This window comes from Cupressus sempervirens, chromosome 3 (assembly GCF_028749045.1).
Source record: "Cupressus sempervirens isolate cs-2001-9-10 chromosome 3, ASM2874904v1, whole genome shotgun sequence".
In the NCBI taxonomy this organism is placed as follows: domain Eukaryota; kingdom Viridiplantae; phylum Streptophyta; class Pinopsida; order Cupressales; family Cupressaceae; genus Cupressus; species Cupressus sempervirens.
The window spans coordinates 454,315,751-454,337,668 of NC_143120.1; the positions used below are offsets into that span (position 1 = coordinate 454,315,751).

Here is a 21,918-nt window from a genome sequence, read left to right on the forward strand (position 1 = left end):
CCGTAAGTCTACGTCCATTTCAGATGTTTGCAGTTTGAGTTGAACGAATTATCTGATGATTGTTCTTTCAAAATATTTCAGGTTCAGTTTAATTGATTAGAATGATAATCTTTATTGATCATAAAATGAATGTTCAATTCTTCTAAGTACAGAGCTGGTTTCTAGACGAAAGTAGTTTCTAAATATAGTGACTCAAAAGTAGTTTTTTAAATATAGTGACTCATAATCATGATTGATTGATTGTAAGAAATTTATATCAATTTCATTTTTTTTTTTTTAACAAAAGGCCAAAAAAGAGCTTATATATATTAAGTAAAAATAAAGACCGATACAGTAGAAAAAATAGCTAAAAAGTCATCAAAATCTGTGAGGAGAAACGAAAAGATATAATATTTGTTATTATCTATATTTCATATTACTAAGAGAAATTAGCATTACAGAAGGACAGATACAGTAGAAAAATGTAAAAAAAGATCCAAAAAAAAACATCATGTCTGTGAAGAGAGATCAGAAGACATAGCCAATTTCATATTATCATTCAAATAAACAATATTTATAACCAATACGAAATTAAAAAGAACAAGCTCTACCTACAATACGATATGAAATGTCCCTTTTCTGATTTTACATGATATTTTCAACCTTTAATCAGATCTTTAAGATCAAACAACTAATATCACAAAGATCCTCCAAATTTCTCAAGAAACTCCAAATCGGGTATGCCAGAAATTGTGCCAAAAACTTCACAGCTTCACCAATTATTAATAAATCTGAAAGTGGACATTTTTACAGAAATTTCAGCAGCATAACAGCCTACAAAATGATATTTTCAGATCCGTATAACCTTTACACAACAGTTCTCAAATGTAGGACAAAAACTATGCTCATCGGGCTCTCGAAATTAACACAAAAATGCCCGGAAACACCACACAACACTAATAAACTATCTCAGAAGTTTAATCACATCCCAATACATATATTCAGCTCTATTTTAATAGCTTAAAGTCTGAAATACAGCAACAACCAAAACTGATATGAAATGCTCAACTAAAAACACCAAACTTATGCAAAAAAATACACCCAAAAATTCACAAATCTACACTGTTCAGTACAAAGGCAAACTCTGTATGAGCATGCACATGGAATGGCTTCAAACTCCCATCCTTAGCCTTCCTGAAAACTTACAAACTCCCGTTCTTGGGTCTCCCTGAAAACCTGCAAACTCCCGTTCTTGGGTCTCCTTCTCCACAGGTTTGGTAGCCTCTGAAGAATAACAAAGAATGAGCAAAAATCAAGTTCTCCCATCCGCCCAAAATGCCTCTAAACCCCTTAAAAGAGGGCATAACTGTAACTCACGTCCAAGAGAGGTTAATGAAACATATTTTAATAATAATTTTTATTTATTAGTCCAACGGTTTCCAAAGATTAACCCCCTTTTTCCGAAACTTCACTTTCTTGGGCCTGCCTACTTTAGCAAAGATTATTATTTTTTAATTATTTGAAAAGGGGACATGACAAGTCCTCCCCTCCCAAAAATTTCTTGTCCTCAAGCAATGGTTGAACAATAAACCAATCAATCCACCTGGATCCCAAATGTAGTCATGAACTATACTACTACCAATTAACACAGACTCCTGCAATATCCTCTGCAATATGATCAAGAGGAATCCATAATCAAAATGACAATTATAGCTCAACCAAACTCCAAAATCACCACTACCACAATCAAAAACCCATGAGGCACAAACTCTTAGAACATCAGAACCCAAGCAAAGTGGACAAATCAAACTACCAACACAGTAAATACCATCAACGCATCCCACTGGCCTATACGGAATGCACAATCCAACTCTGCAACAATGGTGAATGCTCTCGAATGAAACTGTACCAAGTATGGAGAATCCACACACTGTACAACTCCTGCAGTCAACACAACTTTGCAAATCACCGACCACTATCTCATAACCATAACTACCATGCACCCCTGATGGTGAAAAGCCATCACAAGATAAATAGCAAGAATTGGAACCCAAACCAAATCTTCCTGCCATCAACTCCTCAACACAAGGATCAAATGCTAACTGATGTACATACCTTGCAATATAATGTTGATAAAAAAAACCAACCTTAGTCAACAACTCACCATGAACAAGTGATACAACCCACTGTGACTGATCACCAGCTAAGTCAGGAGATGTCATAGCCAAAGGAGTAGAATCAATAACAACACCCGCTGAAGCATCACTCTGAAACTCCTGCTCTAAGTCATGTATTATCAAGCTGTCAACTGTAGAACCTATCGCCGTGTCATGCCCATCACAACTCTCATCTTGAGGCATCAAATTGTCCCATAACTGATGATAAGCACTAGGAACCAAAGTACATCTCTGTATCATTATCTCATTAACATGGTCATCAAAGGTAAATTGATGAGCATACCTCACAGTGTAATGCCGATAGAATGCACCAATCTCAGTCAATGGCTCAGACTGTAATCCAGATGAAACTAACCGCAATTGATCATTAACCATGTTGGAACTAACTACTACCTCCGAAGATATCACCAAGGGAGTAGTGTTACTAGTAGGAACCATGCCAACTGCCGACCCACCAACATCACACATGATCTTTGATAAATCTCTAGTCTCTGTGCTATCAATACTAGAGGCCACCACCATGTCAGGCATACAACAATCTGCTACAACACCCAACTCAACTGAACCTAACTCTAGTGGGAATGAACCTGATATTCCAATATTAGTATCAAGAATGGATGCATCCCCATCTCCACTGTCTCTGACAATCTCGGCCATGGACATATCACCAAACACCACTGCTTGTGACTGTATAGAATCAGGTGAAGACTGTAGTCGCTCTAACTCCATGGTCACCTTAGCCAAATAAAACTGTGACTCCTTGAAAGCCAACTGTGTACTCTCAAGAATCTCAGAAGTCACCACAAGCTGCTCAGTAAGCTCACTCACCTCATCTTCCTTGGCCAACAATGCATCATATGTTGTACTGCCCCACTTCATAAGATAATCTCTGTCGGCTACCAACTGCATATAATCCTGTCTCAGAATCTAGATAGCCTCCCATAAAGAGTGGAACTCTGTCAAGGAAAGATAACTGCCTCCCTGCTCATCACTAGTAGGAGAACCCCATCCATAAACTGCTAACAACTGACGAGCAACATCGAAATGCTGGCGAGTGATAGCAATGTCTTGGTCACTAACTCTCAACTGATTAGACACATGATGGCACTGGCTTGACTATCTCCTACAAACCTCCTCTGATGCACTGTCTAAAGGAGTATCCTCAAAGTTACTAGTCTCTAGAGTATTACCATCCATATCCTGTGAATCAAATCTAAAACTCATATCAACATACGGAGTATCAAAAGCATTAGCATTGCTGTCCAACTCCTCTATACCCAAGGAAACTAAGTCTTCAAAATTGCCCATTGCATCCTCCTGGATGTCATCAATGCCAATATGATCTTGGGACTCATCTATACACACTGCCAAATATGAAATATCATCAACACATTCTAGCAAGTATGATCGACTGGATATATGAACAAAGCCCAACATCGGTGTATAAAAACTAATACCAACATTGGACAAGCTGCTAGCACAAGAAAAGACAACACCGTGCAATCTGCTAATCAAATCCATGATAGCACCCAAACAAACACTGCTACCAAAAAGTGTTAAAGATCTCCTGTCAACTGAATCCCAAATGCCAATATAACAATCTTGAGTCCATATCTGTAAACTAGAATCAGCTGGTAACTCAAGCAAAATCCTCACTTGAGTAATATGACCAATACCAACTAACTCCACATACCTATCATGATGAGATAATGAAGTCAAAATACTATCTTCACTCACCTTCAACTGGCGGGATAAATCATGTGAAGTACTACCTGCCTCAACCTCATGTGATGAAGCATCTAACTGTGCCTGGTACTCTTTCTCAGCAAAGTCATGAATGCTCAATGTTTGCTCATCTCTACCAGGTATCTCACCATCTTGCACAACAACATCCTCATAATCATCATCTGAACCCACTACACTGTAGTCACTGCCTGTTGTAACTATACCATCCTGAATACCTGTGGCATCACCCTTTGACAACCTGTAAACAATTGTCTCAATTTGAGTATCAAGTTGATCGTTACTATCAATCTGTGTAATATCCTTTCCCACCACCTCCTGTGGCAGAGTAGAATCTGAGACCTCTACCTGGCTATCAACTAGTTTCTCAAACTCCTCATGCAAGTTCTTGGGAATTGCATCGTCTGTCCTGTGAGAAAATCTGCCAAATAGAAATCCAGTCAACTTATCCACCTTAGCTGGGTCAGATAACATGTCATTCATTATACGGTGGTGCTCAACCAACTGTTTAGAAATGTCATGGCTTATTTTCATAAGTTTATCTCAAATGTCTAAATAACCATCCTTTCTACTATTTTGACTCTGGCTATCAATTGTCCAAGATCGTTCCCTCTGAGACTCTGTACTATACCTATCCATTCTGGATAAAGTAGAGTGTAACCCCAATAGGATATAACTTCTTCAAACACCAAGAACTAACATGAAAATGATTAGAAGTAGCATACAACCATAGATTTGGATATGCAACTGATTAGAAGCAACATGCAACCACCAAATTATGACATGCAAGATCCGGGTAGTTGTCAAAACTGACATGCAAGATTTGGGTAGTTGTCAAAACTGACATGCAAACTTCTACAACCACCAAATTCACCAAGAACTAACATGCAAATGATTAGAAGTAGCATGAAACCATAAATTTTGACATGCAGCTGATTAGAAGCAACATGCAATCATAAATTATGACATGCAAGATTTGGGTAGTTCTCAAAACTGAAATGCAAGATCTGGGTAGTTGTCAAAACTGACCTGCAAACTTCTACAAATCCTCAGGCTGGCAAGATCATGGCTCTGATACCACTGAAATGTCCCTTTTCTGATTTTACATGATATTTCCAACCTTTAATCAGATCTTTAAGATCAAACAACTAATATCACAAAGATCCTCCAAATTTCTCAAGAAACCCCAAATCGGGTATGCCAGAAATTGTGCCAAAAGCTTCACAGCTTCACCAATTATTAATAAATCTGAAAGTGGACATTTTTACAGAAATTTCAGCAACATAACAGCCTACAAAATGACATTTCCAGATCCGTATAACCTTTACACAACAGTTCTCAAATGTAGGACAAAAACTATGCTCATCGGGCTCCCGAAATTAACACAAAAATGCCCGGAAATACCACACAACACTAATAAACTATCTCATAAGTTTAATCACATCCCAATACATATATTCAGCTCTATTTTAATAGCTTAAAGTCTGAAATACAGCAGCAACCAAAACTGATATGAAATGCTCAACTAAAAACACCAAACTAATGCAAAAAACACACCCAAAAACCCACAAATCTACACTGTTCAGCACAAAGGCAAACTTTGTATGAGCATGCACATGGAATGGCTTCAAACTCCCGTCCTTAGCCTTCCTGGAAACTTACAAACTCCCGTTCTTGGGTCTCCCTGAAAACTTGCAAACTCCCGTTCTTGGGTCTCCTTCTCCACAGGTTTGGCAGCCTCTGAAGAATAACAAAGAATGAGCAAAAATCAAGTTCTCCCATCTGCCCAAAATGCCTCCAAACCCCTTAAAAGAGGGCATAACTGTAACTCACGTCCAAGAGAGGTTAATGAAACATATTTTAATAATAATTTTCATTTATTAGTCCAACGGTTTCCAAAGATTAACCCCCTTTTTCCGAAACTTCACTTTCTTGAGCCTGCCTGCCTTAGCAAAGATTATTATTTTTTAATTATTTGAAAAGGGGACATGACATGATATCATCCCAAAGCTCAAAGAAGATTTTTGAACAAAATGAATTCTACAAACAAAACATATCAAAATCAATAACCTATATATATATATATAGCTTATTGCCAATACATTACTTCAAAATATAGAGAAATGGATATGACTTCAATAAATAACTCATGATTTCAGCTATACTCAAATGCAAACCATTGCACTCTGCTACTTGTACTGATTACCTAGGTCACAAAGATAGTATGTGTTCGCTATACAACCCTATAATCACATCATGTATATGTATATATGTTCATAAGTTAACTGAGAGTTGATAAGCTAAACCATGGAGTAGATAAGCATGGTGATAACAGTGACACAAATGGAGATGGCGAGGTTTATGAGAATTGATGGAGGGCAGCACGATAATTGCCTTCGTGATAATGTGGGTCCTTCAGCAATGCCCTCCATTATAATTAACTTCTCCTCAACCGAATCATCACCAGCAGAATAAGGAACATAACGATCCATTCCATCTGATCTCAACACATTAAGATTATCTTCACCTTTCTCCAATCCATCTGATAACAAATCTAAACCAAAATCTTTGTGCACTTTATCAAGCCCATCAGAGACTACATCGAAATTGTCAGATTTACCATTGTGGAGTCCATCAGATACAACATTGATGTTCACTTTCATACCAAGTTGACAGGCTTCAGCACTTCCACTTGTAAAATACCTCTCCCCCATTTCAACGAGTGGGACTGCATCCAGCCCTTCATCAAATATCTCAATTGGGTTATTCACATCACAATTCTCATATTCTTCTTTGCTCTTCAGCTCCAACACGCTTTGTTCAGAGGAAGCATATGCAAACCCTGTCAAATGCCCAATGAAAAAAGAGGTACAATTTTGGCATCATTTATTGTGGGTACAACGGTTAACTTTTATGTAACCCTAAAATACCCATTAGAAGAAAGATCTAATATTGAAGTATTCAACAAGCCCATTTTTAACTACAATATGTCGATTTAAAGAACTACTTAAAAGAGAGTGACAAGATCTAAAATGAAAGAGTCATCATGGTTTAAAGCATGATGAAAGGATCGATCTAATATGTACAAATAGGTTTGAAATAGATATGAGAAAACCATCATCACCCATACATATATATAACCTACAAACCCTAATCAATGGACTTCTTAAAAATCAAACTTAAAACAAGGAAAGGGCAATATTACAGAGGTTATCTCCAACACGAAAGATCTTTTGAGAAGACCATCCTTTGAAATCTGAGGCAGGATCCCAACCTCTGTCGTCCCCCACCACATGCTGTTCTGCTGAACACGTCATCATATTTGTATTGATGCTCATCATAGTCAATGCCATGAAAGCCAAGCAATAGTTCAATACACTTGGGGCCATTGAGTTACAGTGTCAAAGACTATGCTCGGTGGCTTCTCAACTAACATTGGTAGAGAATGAAAATACTTCCTTGTATTTGTGGCAGCAAGATGTCATCGTCACCTTGAGAGTACGCTGGGAAAGAAAGGTTTTCGGATTCTTTAGCGGAGAGATTAGAGCCGTCCACCTGGAATTCGTGGTTTTCGATTCATTGCAATTTAATTTTCCTTTTTAGTGTGGATTCTCGTGTTTCATTTAACTTTAGTGTGGATTCTCGTGTCCCTTCCATGGAACCTGAAGTGTTTTTTTGGTTTTGTGTTTTTTATTTTGACTTTTTAGTATTGGATTATTTTGGCGTGTGTTTGATGAATGTTTTTTCTAACATAATAAAGTTTGTTCAATTAATAAATAGCCTTCAGTATAGGGCTTATAACGGTGTCGTTTGATAATGACTCTTTCAATATTATTTAATTCATCAAAGGGTTACAAGCTTAGTTGGTCTGTTCATGGCATAAACTTTGACTCTTTGAACAATGAGCAATGAGCAATTCTTTAGAGAAGCGTATTTTTTCCCACATCTGTAAGGACAGATATCTAGTGGTTGATTAATTTGTTAATGTTGGTTTTTATTTTCAATGATTCTAGTTTCAATTTTGTTTAGATTTTTAATCTAGAAACTAAACAGAATTGAAATGAAAAAATATTGAAAATAACTATTATGGATTGTGGAAAACTTATATTCTTAATGTTTGTATTATTAGAGATTCTAGATATATATATATTAGTCTATGACTAGTGACCTCCTCCCCCTTAAGGTTAAAACTTTGAGACATGGTACCAAGAGACAGGCAATTTTATGTATCTCTTAATTGGTTAAAGTTTAGTGTAATTCATCATGGATGCAATATTGGTTTTCTCTTCAGGGTTTTTTCCAAAGATAATTTGTCCAAAACTATTGTGTGTTGCGTAATATTTTCTTTTTGAAACTAAAATAATCTATATAAGATAGGAAATCAATAAACAATAACTGCAATATAAGTTTCCTATCCTTAACCATTTTGATTCCAATATAGGTTGCATAAACCTTGACAATTACTTTCTATTTTGTTAGATACACAAAAATATTAATTTTACTTTATGTAATATATGGTGTTCATGTTCTAATAAAATAAAATGAAATTATACATCCGGAAACCAACAAATAGTAACAACAAATCGAAATGACACGAGGAAGGGAATCTAAAAGAGGTGGATTTGCAAATATTTGAATAGAGAAGCAATCGTCGAGGACCAGCTCCCAAAGAACACAAACCTAAAATTTGAAAATAATGGGATTTAGGCAAGAGTCATAAACCAAAAACATGAGAGGCCCTCTTTCTCCAGAGAAAGGAAGAACAAGGAAGAAGAAAATAGAAGGAAGCCTCCAAAAGAAACTCTTACTCCCACTACTCAACCTAGGGAAAGACAACACAGTAACTCTACAATCTTCTATCTATAAGAAGTTGGCCACCTCCATAGGATAATCCATTAACAAAGTGCAAACCAACAACTAATTCTCACCTATAGCATAACTAACTACTAGAAGAGAACCCATCTCAAAAGGGTAAGACTCCACCTCTATAGGAGTCTACGAGGAATAATCCAAAAGAATAGGTAAACCCCCATATGAAAAGAGTTATGAGACCATTAAACAACGAGCCACCAAGTCTCACCATGAGATGGAAACAAGAAAGCCCCATCTCCATAAGGGAAAGACCGAGAGAAGAAACCAAGCACTAGTTAATCCCACAAATACACTAGTGCAACACCCAAAAAAAATCTCAATAAAAGAGTAGAGAATATTTAGGGCCTTCCTAGGAGGAGAGGTAGAAAGATACCTCTAGGACTCACTAGTAGAGGGTTTTTATGAAAGCAACAAAGAACCTTTAAATTAATAGGAGAAAAATACCAATGAAACTCAAAATAGAAGAAAGAGAAACCATCCTCCAAGAGGAAACTATAAGAAATATGGTGAAGAACCCCATATATATCTAGTACAAGACCTAATCAATCTAGACTAATCTCATCTAACCAAAACCTCTCTACCCCTTCAAAAGGATGAAATGAGGCATAGAGGTAGGAAGTAGTCATAGGAAGAAAAATAACCATGTGACCTAAGCAGACATAAAATCCAATGACCCAAAAGGCCAAACAATGAGAGAACAAAATATAATTTGAGTTGCTAAACTATAAATGAGTCTAATGCTGAACTAGATCCCCCATAGCCCCTAGTTGGTCACCTAAAGGCACCATAGTTGTGGTGTCCCCTCGCACACAAAGAAAAACCTACTAACATGGGGGAGCCTAAACCCCCAACAACCAAGTTTTCACTAATAGACTTACAAATGGCTCTAAACACAACCTCTTTACAAGAAAAAATGATGCAAGATACAATGGGGAATGGTCCAAGGAATCACTCAACACAAAGATATCAATTGAAGTAGAAATTTCAATAAATTGGAAGCATACTAAGCCACACAAAATGTCCTTCCAAGTAGACATAATGCGCAACAAATGGTAAAGAGGTTTGTTGCGTTCTTATAATGTACACATTAGGAAAGTCAATGAAAGGTGATTATCTAAATAGACTAAATGTAAAACACACACTACCGCCCTTAGATATCACACACTAAGGAAGAAATTAAGCTTAGAAAAATAAGTCAATTTTGACTATTCAACACTTTTAACCTAAGAATCAAGTCTTTGTGTGTAATGTTTAAATCATTAGAATTTTAACTAAAAAAAAGACAGTTAAAAACAAATGAAAAAAAATACTTAATAAAAAAGTCACTCTAAAATTAGAGTAGACAACATTTCAATCAAGAACCAGGTTTCAACCACCTCAAACGAAAAGGTTTCTATTAAGCAATAAACATGCAGTCATAGCCATCCCAGAGGGTAAAACATGGCGCAACATTTCAGTCAATAACAAGGTTTCAATCACTTCAAACAAAAGATTTATATTAAGCAATAAACATGCAATCATGGCCATGCCAGAGGATAAAACATGGCAAACCATGAATAGGAAAAATACCATTTCTCAATGCAATAAATCTAAGAAATTCTTTGATCAAGTAGACGTTTTTTTATTGAAAATAGGATTTCCTACAATGTTGTTATGAATCTTTGATCATATGGAGCCACACACTCGTTTTAGCATGTAAGGCCGCTCTTGTGAAGGCCAGTAGGAAACAGTTTTTCATTAATTTACAAACAATAAACAACCAACCAGCAACTGGTGGATGATTCAACGTAAATCTTTATTCAAAACTGTTTTCCTCATTTTATGGAGTAAGAAAATGCATCAGAACAATCGGCTTAAATATGATTCTAAACATACAATCAATCCTTTTAGCTATTACGAAGCTACAATTATTGTTTAGCTATACTATAATTTTGGAAATTAATAAACCAATTAACAACATACCATCTAACACTTTGAGCACTGCAGTTACGCCTCTATAATATTAATGGCTTACCAAGTGAATAAAAAACAATAATTACACGGCTTCTCAAATCAAATGGATACAAGAAATAAAGAAAATAGTTTTCTTTCTTCGTTGGAGTTATTTCGGTGCTATCTTCTATTGTGTAGCAATAGAGAGATGATATAGCAACCTTAATCACTGCCCCAGAAAAGGAAAGATCTGGAGTCCATAGATAAGACTTCTCCTCATGGAATTCATGGGTATGGACTCATCGCTATGTAATATTCCTTTTAACTCTAGTTTTGGATTTCTTGTAACGTGTCAATAGGAATTTTGTTGTTAGCTTTGAATTATTTTGACATAGAGTTATCAGGTGTGTCTCGTGAACGTTGGATTATTTTCTTCTATTTATGCAATTGAATGTGTATCTCTATGATCAATACTATATTTGGTATTATAGGAAAGATTGTCAAATTTGTTGTAAATTTAAAATTTTGGACAAAAGTTTTAGAATAATGATTTTTTCGGGGGAAAATGTGTATTTGAAATAATTAAATTATAATTAATTTAATTAGGATAGTTCTTAAGTCAACATAAAAGTAATATTAAGTTTTAGGAACAAAACAAAAGGAATTCACAAGAAGTGAATTTAACTAGCTAACTAAAGAAAAAAACTACTAGCAATATACATAAAAATAAGAAACAAGAAACATGACTAAACTACAAGAGTTTAAAATACGTAGAGTCTGAAACCTTTCTCAATTTTCATTCAACTCCATGATCTTGTCCAAGAAAGAAGTCCTCTTGAGTAGAGACACACCCAAATAAAAAGAGATCCCCTCATGTCCTTTGATTGCCACCTGGAGACTATCCTCATGTTTCCCATGCTTGGCTCTTTTCTCTTCCAGTCCCACCTATAAAATGTTGAAGGAGAGAGTATTTTTCTCCACCATTTTATTAATAAAATAAGCCAAGTCCTACAATTTTTGTTCAATTGGGTCAGATTAGCCTTCACATTCACTAGAGCATTAATAATTTCACAATTTTCCTCTTCAAAAGAAATAAAAGCCTTTAGTTTATTGATATCATCTTCCATGATCTCCCACTTATCAATCTTTTGTGAAACATTTTAAGACACCTCCCACATACTTTCATCTCTCTTAATGTCAATCCCATTCCCTACCTTCTTTTGAGTCTAAACAACTTCTTCCACTGTGTTAATCTTCCTCCTAGCAATGTGGAAATGCATAATGAGACATTTTCTGATGGCATTTTGCATTTTACAAAGATTATCCATTTTTTCCAAACATGATCAAGATCATAGTGGTCATCAATAGGGGTGGTTTGCATAACAAAGGGGGAGCTCATATTATGAGGAATCACAAGATCATCCATGTACACCTAGAGAATAGAGATAAGTGAACATAGGTTTTGAGATAGGGAAGGGGATTTCACAATAATATCTTTGAAGGTTCAATTATACTTAGTAGACCACAAGAACCGGTGACACAACCATGATTTATTCTTTAGGCTTCCCTATGCCAATGGCTAGTTATAATTTATATTTTATTTAATAAATTGGCTATTATTTTAGTAAAATATTCTTGTGTAACTTCAAATAACAAAGTAATGTATGAAAATAGAGATTAGGGTTAATTAACCTCATTTAATTTAACTTAGATCAAATTTACATATTATGCTTGATAATTTATATCTTTGTGAATATCTCTTAAAGATTTAAAATATTCTTTCATTGAAGTTTCTTTATAAAAAATTAAGACTTTTACGTAATCTTGAAAAGCTTAAGAAATCACATTTTAGTTGAGATAAAGTTTTCTTGTGCATAATTCTATTGCAACATCTTTCAATGGGAACTACTATTACATTTTATGTGAAGAAAATTGAGGAAAGTACATAAATTATATCTTTATAAATTCACTGTAGTGAGGTCATGTAATACCTTTTAAACTTCATTATTTTTATAGAGATTTAATTATAGCTAAAAAACTTGTATGCTTTAGAATAAAGCATTTTTATTAATTTTATACACTTTTGACTTGGAATCATGAATTGGTTTGGTGGACCTCATCCTCAATATAACCATTAAAAAAATCAAGCCCTAATAGGGTTTGAACGTCCATGATGTTAGAACAAAACTACAAGTTGACCATCATTTTATGTATGTAAGTATAGATTAATATATAAAATACATATACATACAAAAGTATGTATATACACATGTGTATGTACACACATAGAGACTTATGTGCATGCATTCACACCCACAAATACATAGACTTGTGCACATATATGTATATATATGCATATATACATATAAATATATACATATGTATGTATATTAAAATATGTATAGATATACATACACATATACATACTTATACATAGATACAAACTCATAGACATACACACAGATATACATACATACACATATTAAGAAGGATTTATGTATGGACATGGATTTAGAATCATGTAGTGTGATGATAAAATGTAAATAAGAACAGGGGGAGAAATTGGATTTGATTTATTAAATGGATTTTTGTATTGTGTTTGACAACAGATATAAATATGATATGCAACAACTACATACATAGTTCTAGCATTAATAATTGGGAGATTTAGGGATATACTAGAAATCCATTTATAAGGTTTAAGAATTACTAAATTTAGGTTGTTTTTAATTATAATAAAGGGTTTGAAATGAGAAAAACTATTTTACTAGATTCATGAAAATATATTCTATAGGGTAAGTAGAATTGTGCTTCTCCTATTAGGTTTGCATTTTTTAGCACCTACAATAAAACATATTTCTATCATCTTCATTATCTATCTCCTAATTTTATCTTGACTAATATCTAAAAAGAGGGTAATTGTAGTCCTGCCATGGCTATAGTAATATTTATGTCATTTAGTTCAACCCTCTAAAGAACTTTTATGCCTAAGTGACAAAAAATCCATGTAAAGTGTTAGGACTATAAGTAACATTAAAAAAACTAGAATTATGAAAAATAGTAGAATTTACTAAGTAAATTGAGACAAATATATATTGATAGAGTAACAAAACACAATGCATCAATAAAATATCCATGAGATACTGATTATATCATAATTATTCTAGTGTAATGTGTATGGATTTATTTTCTTCCATTATCATATTAAATCTATAATTTAGGTGCATCATAATCCAATCAATGGTTTATATAATCTATGCTTTATTATAGAGGGTCCTGGTAGTTATAATTAGGAATTTTAAAAGGAAAATTGTGGCAAGAGAAGAATGAAAATAGAATGAATTACATCTATAATTTTGTGTGACATAAATTTTAGTTCACAAAGGTCTATGAAAGAAGAGGAAATATATTGATTAGTTAGACTAAAATAATAGAATTCAATGGGATAGTAATGGAACATCCTCATAGATCTATTTTATTTTCATTATTAACTTAAGGTTATGGGTTGGTAAAAATTAATATTCAAATGATTAGGAGTGATTTATATGAATTTTTATTTATTTTTAATCAATTATTTTGAATGAAATATTGGAGCTAGTATCATTGGAATGTGCAAATTCTAATTTCATGATTTCTAGAAAGAAAATTCATTCATCGTGTATTAGAGTTTTGTGTCTTAGTTATTCTCTATATGATGTATTAGTAACCTAGACTTGAGAAATGTAGTTTAATTGATTAGAATGATAATCTTCATTGATTAGAAAATTAATGTTTTGTGTCTTAGTTATTCTCTATATGATGTATTTGTAACCTAGACTTGAGAAATGTACTTTTATTGATTAGAATGATAATCTTCATTGATCAGAAAATTAATGTTTATATCTGATGAGTTTAATTGATTAAAATGAGTTAAATATTATTGTAGGTAGATAATATTTCTTAAATTGGTTTTCTTTCTTATTTATTGTTGGACTAAGTATTGCATGCCCCCAATATTATCTTAGCAATTTTCATCCCTATTTTTAGGTCAATTCACCTTGATTATAAAAAGTATTTTCTCTTAAATATACTAGAAATTGGATTTCCCTTCGTAACTTTACTCATCTAGGTTACTCACAAACACTAATACATTTTTTCTATTTATTGTATGTTTATTTCATCAATTTATTATGTATCTAGGAAAGTTGTTTTTTTGTTTATTATTTTTGTTGCACTATAGTCATTTGGTAAGGTTCTTAATTTGGTTAATTTCTTTTCTAGAACTAACTTTCTTTGTGTATTTACACATTCTTATTTCATGATCTTAAACTCACTTATTTTAACTCATACATTCATTATAGTACTATAAAAATAAAAATCATTTAGATCTATTTATTAAACTAAAAACCTTAAGAGAAAAATTGTGTTTATGATGGAGAATTTGCACTAAAATTAAAGAAGATGGAGAAGGAGGATGATGTGCATTTGGCAATTAAACAAAGGTTTTTTGAACATATTGGTAGCAAAGAAGGAATAAATCATATGCAAAAATGGCTCTTATATATTATTGTAAAAGGTGGTGTCATTCCCCAGATCAGAACTTTTGACATGCTTTATGGGTTAAGTTTCTTTTATTTAACTTGATTACTCATATTTTCCTTTAGCCTTCTACATGTTCTAGCTTTGAGTTATCAAGCATGCTTTTGTGAATGCTATCATGGGCAGCTATTTGGGGCACGAGAACTCATCTAACTTTTAAAAAATGGAGGAAGGAACCTAAAGTTTGGGATAAGATGACAAAGGCAATCTTACTCACATGGAAAAGATGGGAGGTTTTAAAGAAGAGATTACCAAGTAGCTCATGCATGACTTAAATGATGGGTCACTGACTATGGTTGGGAGGAATCTATAGTTTATTGTGGAGATCATTGCTAAAGTAACGAGTCTTAAGCTCAAATGTAAGCATTATTTCTATGATAGGAAAATATTTGAGAGTTGTTAAAATATTTCCTAGGGAGGAGTCTTAAAGTGATAAAATTGTTAAGGACTTAAGTGGGTTTTATGAATTTGATTTTTTGAAACTAATTCGGAGTAGGGTTATGCTAGTAATAATGGAGTACATTACTTTGGATGGAAGTTTATGATAGGGAACACTAAAGGGAGGAAGGAAACTAAAGTTTGGCATAAGAGGAAAAATGGGGTCTTCTTCCTTACATCGAAAATATGAGAGGTTTTAAAGAGGAGATTACCTAGAAGTTCATGAATGACTTGAATGAATGGTCACTTACTATGGTTGGGAGGAATTTGTAGCTTAAAGTGGAGGTCATTTTTGATGTACCAAGTCTTAATATTAAATGTATGCATTTTTTCCATGATAGGAAAATATTTGAGAGCATTGTTAAAATCTTTCCTAACAAGGAGTCTTAAAGTGATCAAATTGTTAAGGACTTAGGCGGGTTTTTATTAAGTTGATTCTTTTAAACTAAGCTAGAGTAGGATTATTATGGTAATAAAGGAGTACATTACTTTGGATGGAAGATATGATAGGGAAAACTTCTACCATTTTTTGCTTGTTAATAATTTTAGATACAATAGGTGAGTTCGTTTTATATATTATTTACTATTTTCTTATAAGCCAAAGTAAAATTATGCATAGAAATAATTCGTGAAACCCTATTCTACATGAGGGTCTTATTCTCCTCATTATATAATATATAAAGAAAAAATGTCCCTAACCTTGTTCATCCTAATGAGCATGTGATGAGTGACCTCTCTAAGGAGTCTTGAAGCAACAAGTGTAAAGGGAATAAATTGGAATTAAAAGGGAAGTCGATTCATCCCCTATTGATAAGTAATTTTTTTTCTTTTGATGATAAGCAAGAAATGAAGTTAGAGGGTGATAGTGTGGAGGACCTTTATCTATTTGGTAAAATAGAGGTTAGAGCTCATAGCTTGCATTCCTATGGTTCTGTGGAGAAGATGATTATAGCCCAAGTGTTTCCTAAGCCCACAAACTCCAAGCCTTGATCTCCCTCTCCCCAGCTTGAGGAAAAAAACCCTTCACTATCCTAGAGTAGTATCAAGGATCCAAATGTAGAAGATGAGAGTGGTGAAGAAAAAGAGAAGAAAGGCATGTTCTATTTTTACCATGACTATTCAGTTAACCATGATGTCCCAATGTCCCCACTAAACTCAACTATTATGGCTAAAGTCAAAAAGTTGGAGGATGAAGACAATACTCTCTCTAATGAAAAGGATAAGGGGGAGGTTCAAAAGTGTATTCCTTTCCTGAAGCTCATTGATACTTAATAGTTAAATGTTCAACTCTAGGTAAAGGATTTGAGGATAAAGAGGAGTTTTCTTTGGGTGTTGTTCAAACTGTCAAGACTATGTCTATCTATTCATTTTGGCTCAATTTTTTTTAATGCTATTAAGAACTTAAATTTGAATTATAGATCTCTAGATGCAAAGTTTGAATAAATTCAAGATCAATTTTAGGAGGGAGCTATGAATTTGTAGGTGGAATGTGTCAAGATGGATTGAACAAGAAAATGGAGGGGCTACTAGAGATAATGGCTAATGTGGAAGATACTCTAAAGAAAATTCTTAATAGTACTAAGGAATTTATGTCTTCCTTGGTGATTTCCTTAATAAGCTCATTAGTTAAATGGAATAAGACACAAGCTCTCCTATTGTGCTAGATGTAGATATTGGGAACTCCTCTAATTATGTTGTTGGTACTAGAATGTGTATGTGTGCTAGCAGCAAGATGAAGATGACAATCAAGCCTCCTCAGGATCTCCTTGATATCACAGTTGATGTGTTGAGAATGACAAGCTTGGAAGAAGAGATGGTGGCTACTACTTAAGGGATGACATGATCTTTTCTATTTATGTTCCTTATAGGTTTTTGGGTTTGGGTGCTAGGTGTGTGTGCTACTGATTGTCTTGGTTTAGGTTTTTGTTGCTTGGTTTTTTTTGTGGTTTTGGTGTTGCTAGTTTATCTAGCATAGTTCTATCTTGGGGATTTAATTTAAAATTTTAATGTTATATTTGAATGAGGTTTTAGGTCCCCTTAAAATATATTTTTGCAATTAATCAGAACCTATTGATTATTACATAAAATAAAAAGACATTCAATATACTAAACATAAGGGTATGTTGTTAGAAAATTTTAGATAGTTGTGATAATTTCTACCACATAAATATAAAACTTTAAATTATTTCTAGTATGTTGGCTATATTTAAGTTTTGAGAAAATAATAATTCAAAAAGCATATTCTAACTATGTGTAGTAGTTTATAGAATATAGTAAGCCTTCTATAAATAGAGAGACTATTTAAACATTTGAGTATTTGGTCAATGTGGGTCATGTGTGGAAGAAAAAATGTTGAAGCATTATAGGGAGATGCAATAGAGTTTATGAATTTGACTAATGAAGAATTGTGTTGTAGAACTTCAGTTTATATGTTGGCATGTTTACTTCAAAATATATGTGTTCAGTTCTACTCCATCCACCTCCTACAAGTGGTATCAAATCTAGGTTGATGAAGATCATTTGAAGATCCACTCACCATTTATGATAGATGAAGTTGAGTAAAATTTCTAGTGGATCCTATAGCAATTTGTGACATACATCAAAAGTGAGATCTTGTCACCATTTGTGGTAGATGTCAAGAAGATAAGATCATCCAACCATTAGTGATAGATGTGAGGAATAAACTATTAATGGTAGAAGCATCATCAAGACATCAAATTACTAATGGATATCACAAAGGTTTTAGTAGTTGTAGACAAGAAGAGACCTTGAGAATTAAAGTTTCATAAAAGGCAAGCTGGATACAAAAGGGTGGAACTATCAAAGACAAAGGGAACTACAACTAAGTCCAAGGAATTACAGATTAAAATGACCAACATGCAGATATAATCATGAAGGCATTGGCATAAGAACAATTTGAATATTTATGAAATTTTAGACATTGATGTAATTAGTAAAATTAGTGATAAAAATTGGGAGGTGGACTGTTAGAATATTCTAAATAATTGGGGTGATTTCTTTTTTAAAAAAAATTTAAATTATTTCTAATGTGTTCTAATAATAGGTTGTATGAAATTTTCTAGAAAAAAATTAAAATCATATGTCAATTATGAGTAATAGTCTTCTGAATATGTTAAATCTTTTATAGAAAGTTTCAGATCCAGATCTGATCAATGTGGATCATAAGTGGAAGAAAGAGTGCAGAAACATTCTAAGAAGATATAATAGATTATGAAGCTATTAATGAAGAATTGTGCTATAGCAATAGCACTTGAGTTTATAAATTTATATATTTATTTCAGAATCTCTGTATTTATTTCCACTCTATCTACCTTCTACATATGCAAGGGAATACACTATCTGAGAAAATGGTATATAGTGATTGTTAATTACATTAAACAGAAATGAATTCAATATATTGTACAATTCATGCAATGATACAAAAATGAATTGGTGCACATGAGAAGGCATCTGGAGTATATAAAGTAATGATGTTTTGAAGAAAAATGTGCACTAGAGTATTGAAAATAGTATCTGAAAATAGAGATCTGGTCTACGGGCAAATGGTCGATGTTTGAGCCAAGAGGATCTAAAATGTGTTTTAGAGCATCAAACACTAAAAGTCTAAATCACAAATGGGAGAAGAGTTCCATGTCTGTCTGTATTCCGCGGGCTTCCTCCATCTCAATGATTAAAGATTTTGCTATGAACCTGCAAAATGTAGCTTTGATATATAGTTTTATAAAAGCCATAAAAAAGCATTCAATTGGTATACGGTAGCTAGAATTTGATAAGCCATGGTCCAGCTTTGTTGCCTTCAATGCTACTCATGACAGGATTTTAAAATTTTAGTAACGGTTGCACCAGAAAATTGGCTTGGTAAGGAACGGATTATACTATGATTTTCTGGAATTCTAAAGCCATTTAAATTTTTGCACTCTGAGTGCAATAAAATATCCAATGATTGGTCTTTCAAAATGTTTAATTCACTAAAATCTTGAGGAAAGTTCAATCTTTCTATAAACATCTGTAATAGAATTCTAAGTTGAGATTCTTTTACATTACTGACTCATAGTCTTCCATAAATAATTTCTAACATGATTGCTTATAAAAAAATATATTGATTTCAGGTTATCATTTGAATAAAGAAAATATTTACAATCAATTCCAAGAAAAACAAGGTCTACTAACAATCTGTTATCATCCCAACGCTCAAAGAAGATATTTGGAAAACATGAATTATAACGTAAACCACAAATGGTTTATCTAATCAACAGGCACCCAATATATAATAGCTTCTTGTCAATATAATATATCACATCAAGATCTATAGGGTTGGACATGACTTCAATAAATTACTCAAGACTTCAACTGTACTCAAAAGCAAACCATTGCACTCTACTACTTGTACTGATTACCTAGGTCACGAAGATATAACTATGTGTTCGTGACACAATCTTACAATCACAGCATGTATATATGTCCATAACTGAACTGAGAGTTGATAAGCTAAACAATGGCGTAGATAAGCATGGTGATAAAAGGGACACAAATGGAGATGGCCAGATTTATGAGAATTGATGGAGGGCAGCCAGATAATTGCCTTCGTGATGATGTGGGTCCTTCAGCAATGCCCTCCATTTTTATTACCTTCTTCTTCATCGAATCATCACCAGCAGAAGCAGCAACGGAATGATCCATTCCATCTGATCTCAACACATTAAGATTGTCTTCACCTTTCTCCAATCCATCTGATAACAAATCTAAACCAAAATCTTTGCGTACTTTGTCAAGCCCATCAGAAACTACATCGAAATTATCAGATCGGCCATTGTGGATTCCATCAGATAAAACATTAACGTGGACTTTCATACCACGTTGACAGGCTTCTGAACTTCCACTGGTAAAATACCTTTCCCCCATTTCAACGAGTGGGACTGCATCCAGCCCTCCATCAAATATCTGAATTGGGTTACTCACATCACAATTCTCATACTCTTCTTTGCCCTTCAGCTCCAACACGCTTTGTTCGGATGAAGCATATGCAAACCCTGTCAAATGCCCAAGTAAAAGAGAGGTAGAATTTTGGCATCATTTTTTGTGCGCACATAAGGCCAACTTTTATCTAACCCTAAAATACCCATTAGAAGAAAATCTGTCATTTGAAGTATTGCACAAGCCCATTTTTAACCACAATGTGTTGATTTAAAGATCTACTGAAAAGAGAGAGTGACAAGATCTAAAATGAAACAGTCACCATGGCTTAAAGCATGACGAAAGGACCGATCTACTATCTACAAATAGATTTGAAATAGATATGAAAGATTGAGCATCATCCATACATATATATAACCTACAAACCCTAATCAGGGCATTTCTTAAAAATCAAAACTTAAAACAAGGGAAGGGCAATATTACAGAGGTTATCTCCAACACGAAAGATCTTTTGAGAAGCCCATACTTTGAAATCTGAGGCAGGATCCCATCCTCTGTCGTCCCCCACCACATGCTGTTCTGCTGAACACGTCATCATATTTGTATTGATGCTCATCACAGTCAATACCATGAAAGCCAAGCAATAGTTCAATGCACTTGGGGCCATTGTTTTACAGTGTCAAAGACTATGCTCGGTGGCTTGTCAACTCACAGGGTTAGGGTAAAGAATGAAAACATTTTCCTTGTATTTGTGGCAGCAAGATGATGTCATAGTCACCTAGACAATATCTTGGGAAAGAAAGGCTTTGGGATTTCTCAGTGGAGAGATTAGAGCCGTCCAGTTGGAATTCATGGTTTTGGATTCATTGCAATTTAATTTTCCTTATAACTTTAGTGTTGGATTCTCTTGTTTCCTCCATGGAATTTATGAGTGTGTGTTATGAATCTTAACTTTTAGTGTTGGATTGTTTTGTTTTATACATTAAAATCAAAGAAGTGTGTTTCATGTAATTAAGTTGTAGATTCTAGTTGTGGAAATATCTTCCTTTCTGTGTGGATTTGAATTCTAATTTTTAAGTATTTTCATATTTGCATGGAATTGAATTTCATGTCTTTTATTGAAATTTAATTTGGAAGAATTTATAAGTAATTTGTTATTATAAAGATTAAATTTCTTAAAATCTTTAAAATAACAAATATTGTGTACTTTATGTTAAACTTTATAGAATTTGTTTTTATAAAGATTAAATTTCTTAAAATCTTT

General features: G+C 33.6%; 2 protein-coding genes across 2 annotated transcripts; both read right to left on the reverse strand.

The window, feature by feature from the left end:
- Positions 1-6,199: 6,199 nt before the first annotated feature.
- On the reverse strand, positions 6,200-7,311 carry LOC149567039 (early nodulin-like protein 4). The gene is made up of 2 exons (XM_089816595.1): positions 7,105-7,311; positions 6,200-6,741 (listed from the first exon to the last, which is right to left on the reverse strand). The coding sequence occupies exons 1-2, from the start codon at positions 7,286-7,288 to the stop codon at positions 6,200-6,202; spliced, it is 726 nt and encodes a 241-aa protein (XP_089672721.1). The 5' UTR covers positions 7,289-7,311.
- A 12,695-nt stretch (positions 7,312-20,006) lies between these two features.
- On the reverse strand, positions 20,007-21,385 carry LOC149567040 (early nodulin-like protein 1). Its single transcript, XM_089817447.1, has 2 exons — positions 21,138-21,385; positions 20,007-20,770 (listed from the first exon to the last, which is right to left on the reverse strand). Exons 1-2 carry the CDS (start codon positions 21,319-21,321, stop codon positions 20,229-20,231), a joined length of 726 nt encoding a protein of 241 aa, XP_089673573.1. The 5' UTR covers positions 21,322-21,385; the 3' UTR covers positions 20,007-20,228.
- Positions 21,386-21,918: the final 533 nt, after the last annotated feature.

Coding starts and splice junctions, on each gene's coding strand:
- LOC149567039 (XM_089816595.1), bottom strand. CDS start 7,288: ATGGCCCCAAGTGTATTGAACTATTGCTTGGCTTTCATGGCATTGACT. Junction 6,742..7,104: donor TCGTGTTGGAGATAACCTCT/GTAATATTGCCC, acceptor GGCATTTGACAG/GGTTTGCATATGCTTCCTCT.
- LOC149567040 (XM_089817447.1), bottom strand. CDS start 21,321: ATGGCCCCAAGTGCATTGAACTATTGCTTGGCTTTCATGGTATTGACT. Junction 20,771..21,137: donor TCGTGTTGGAGATAACCTCT/GTAATATTGCCC, acceptor GGCATTTGACAG/GGTTTGCATATGCTTCATCC.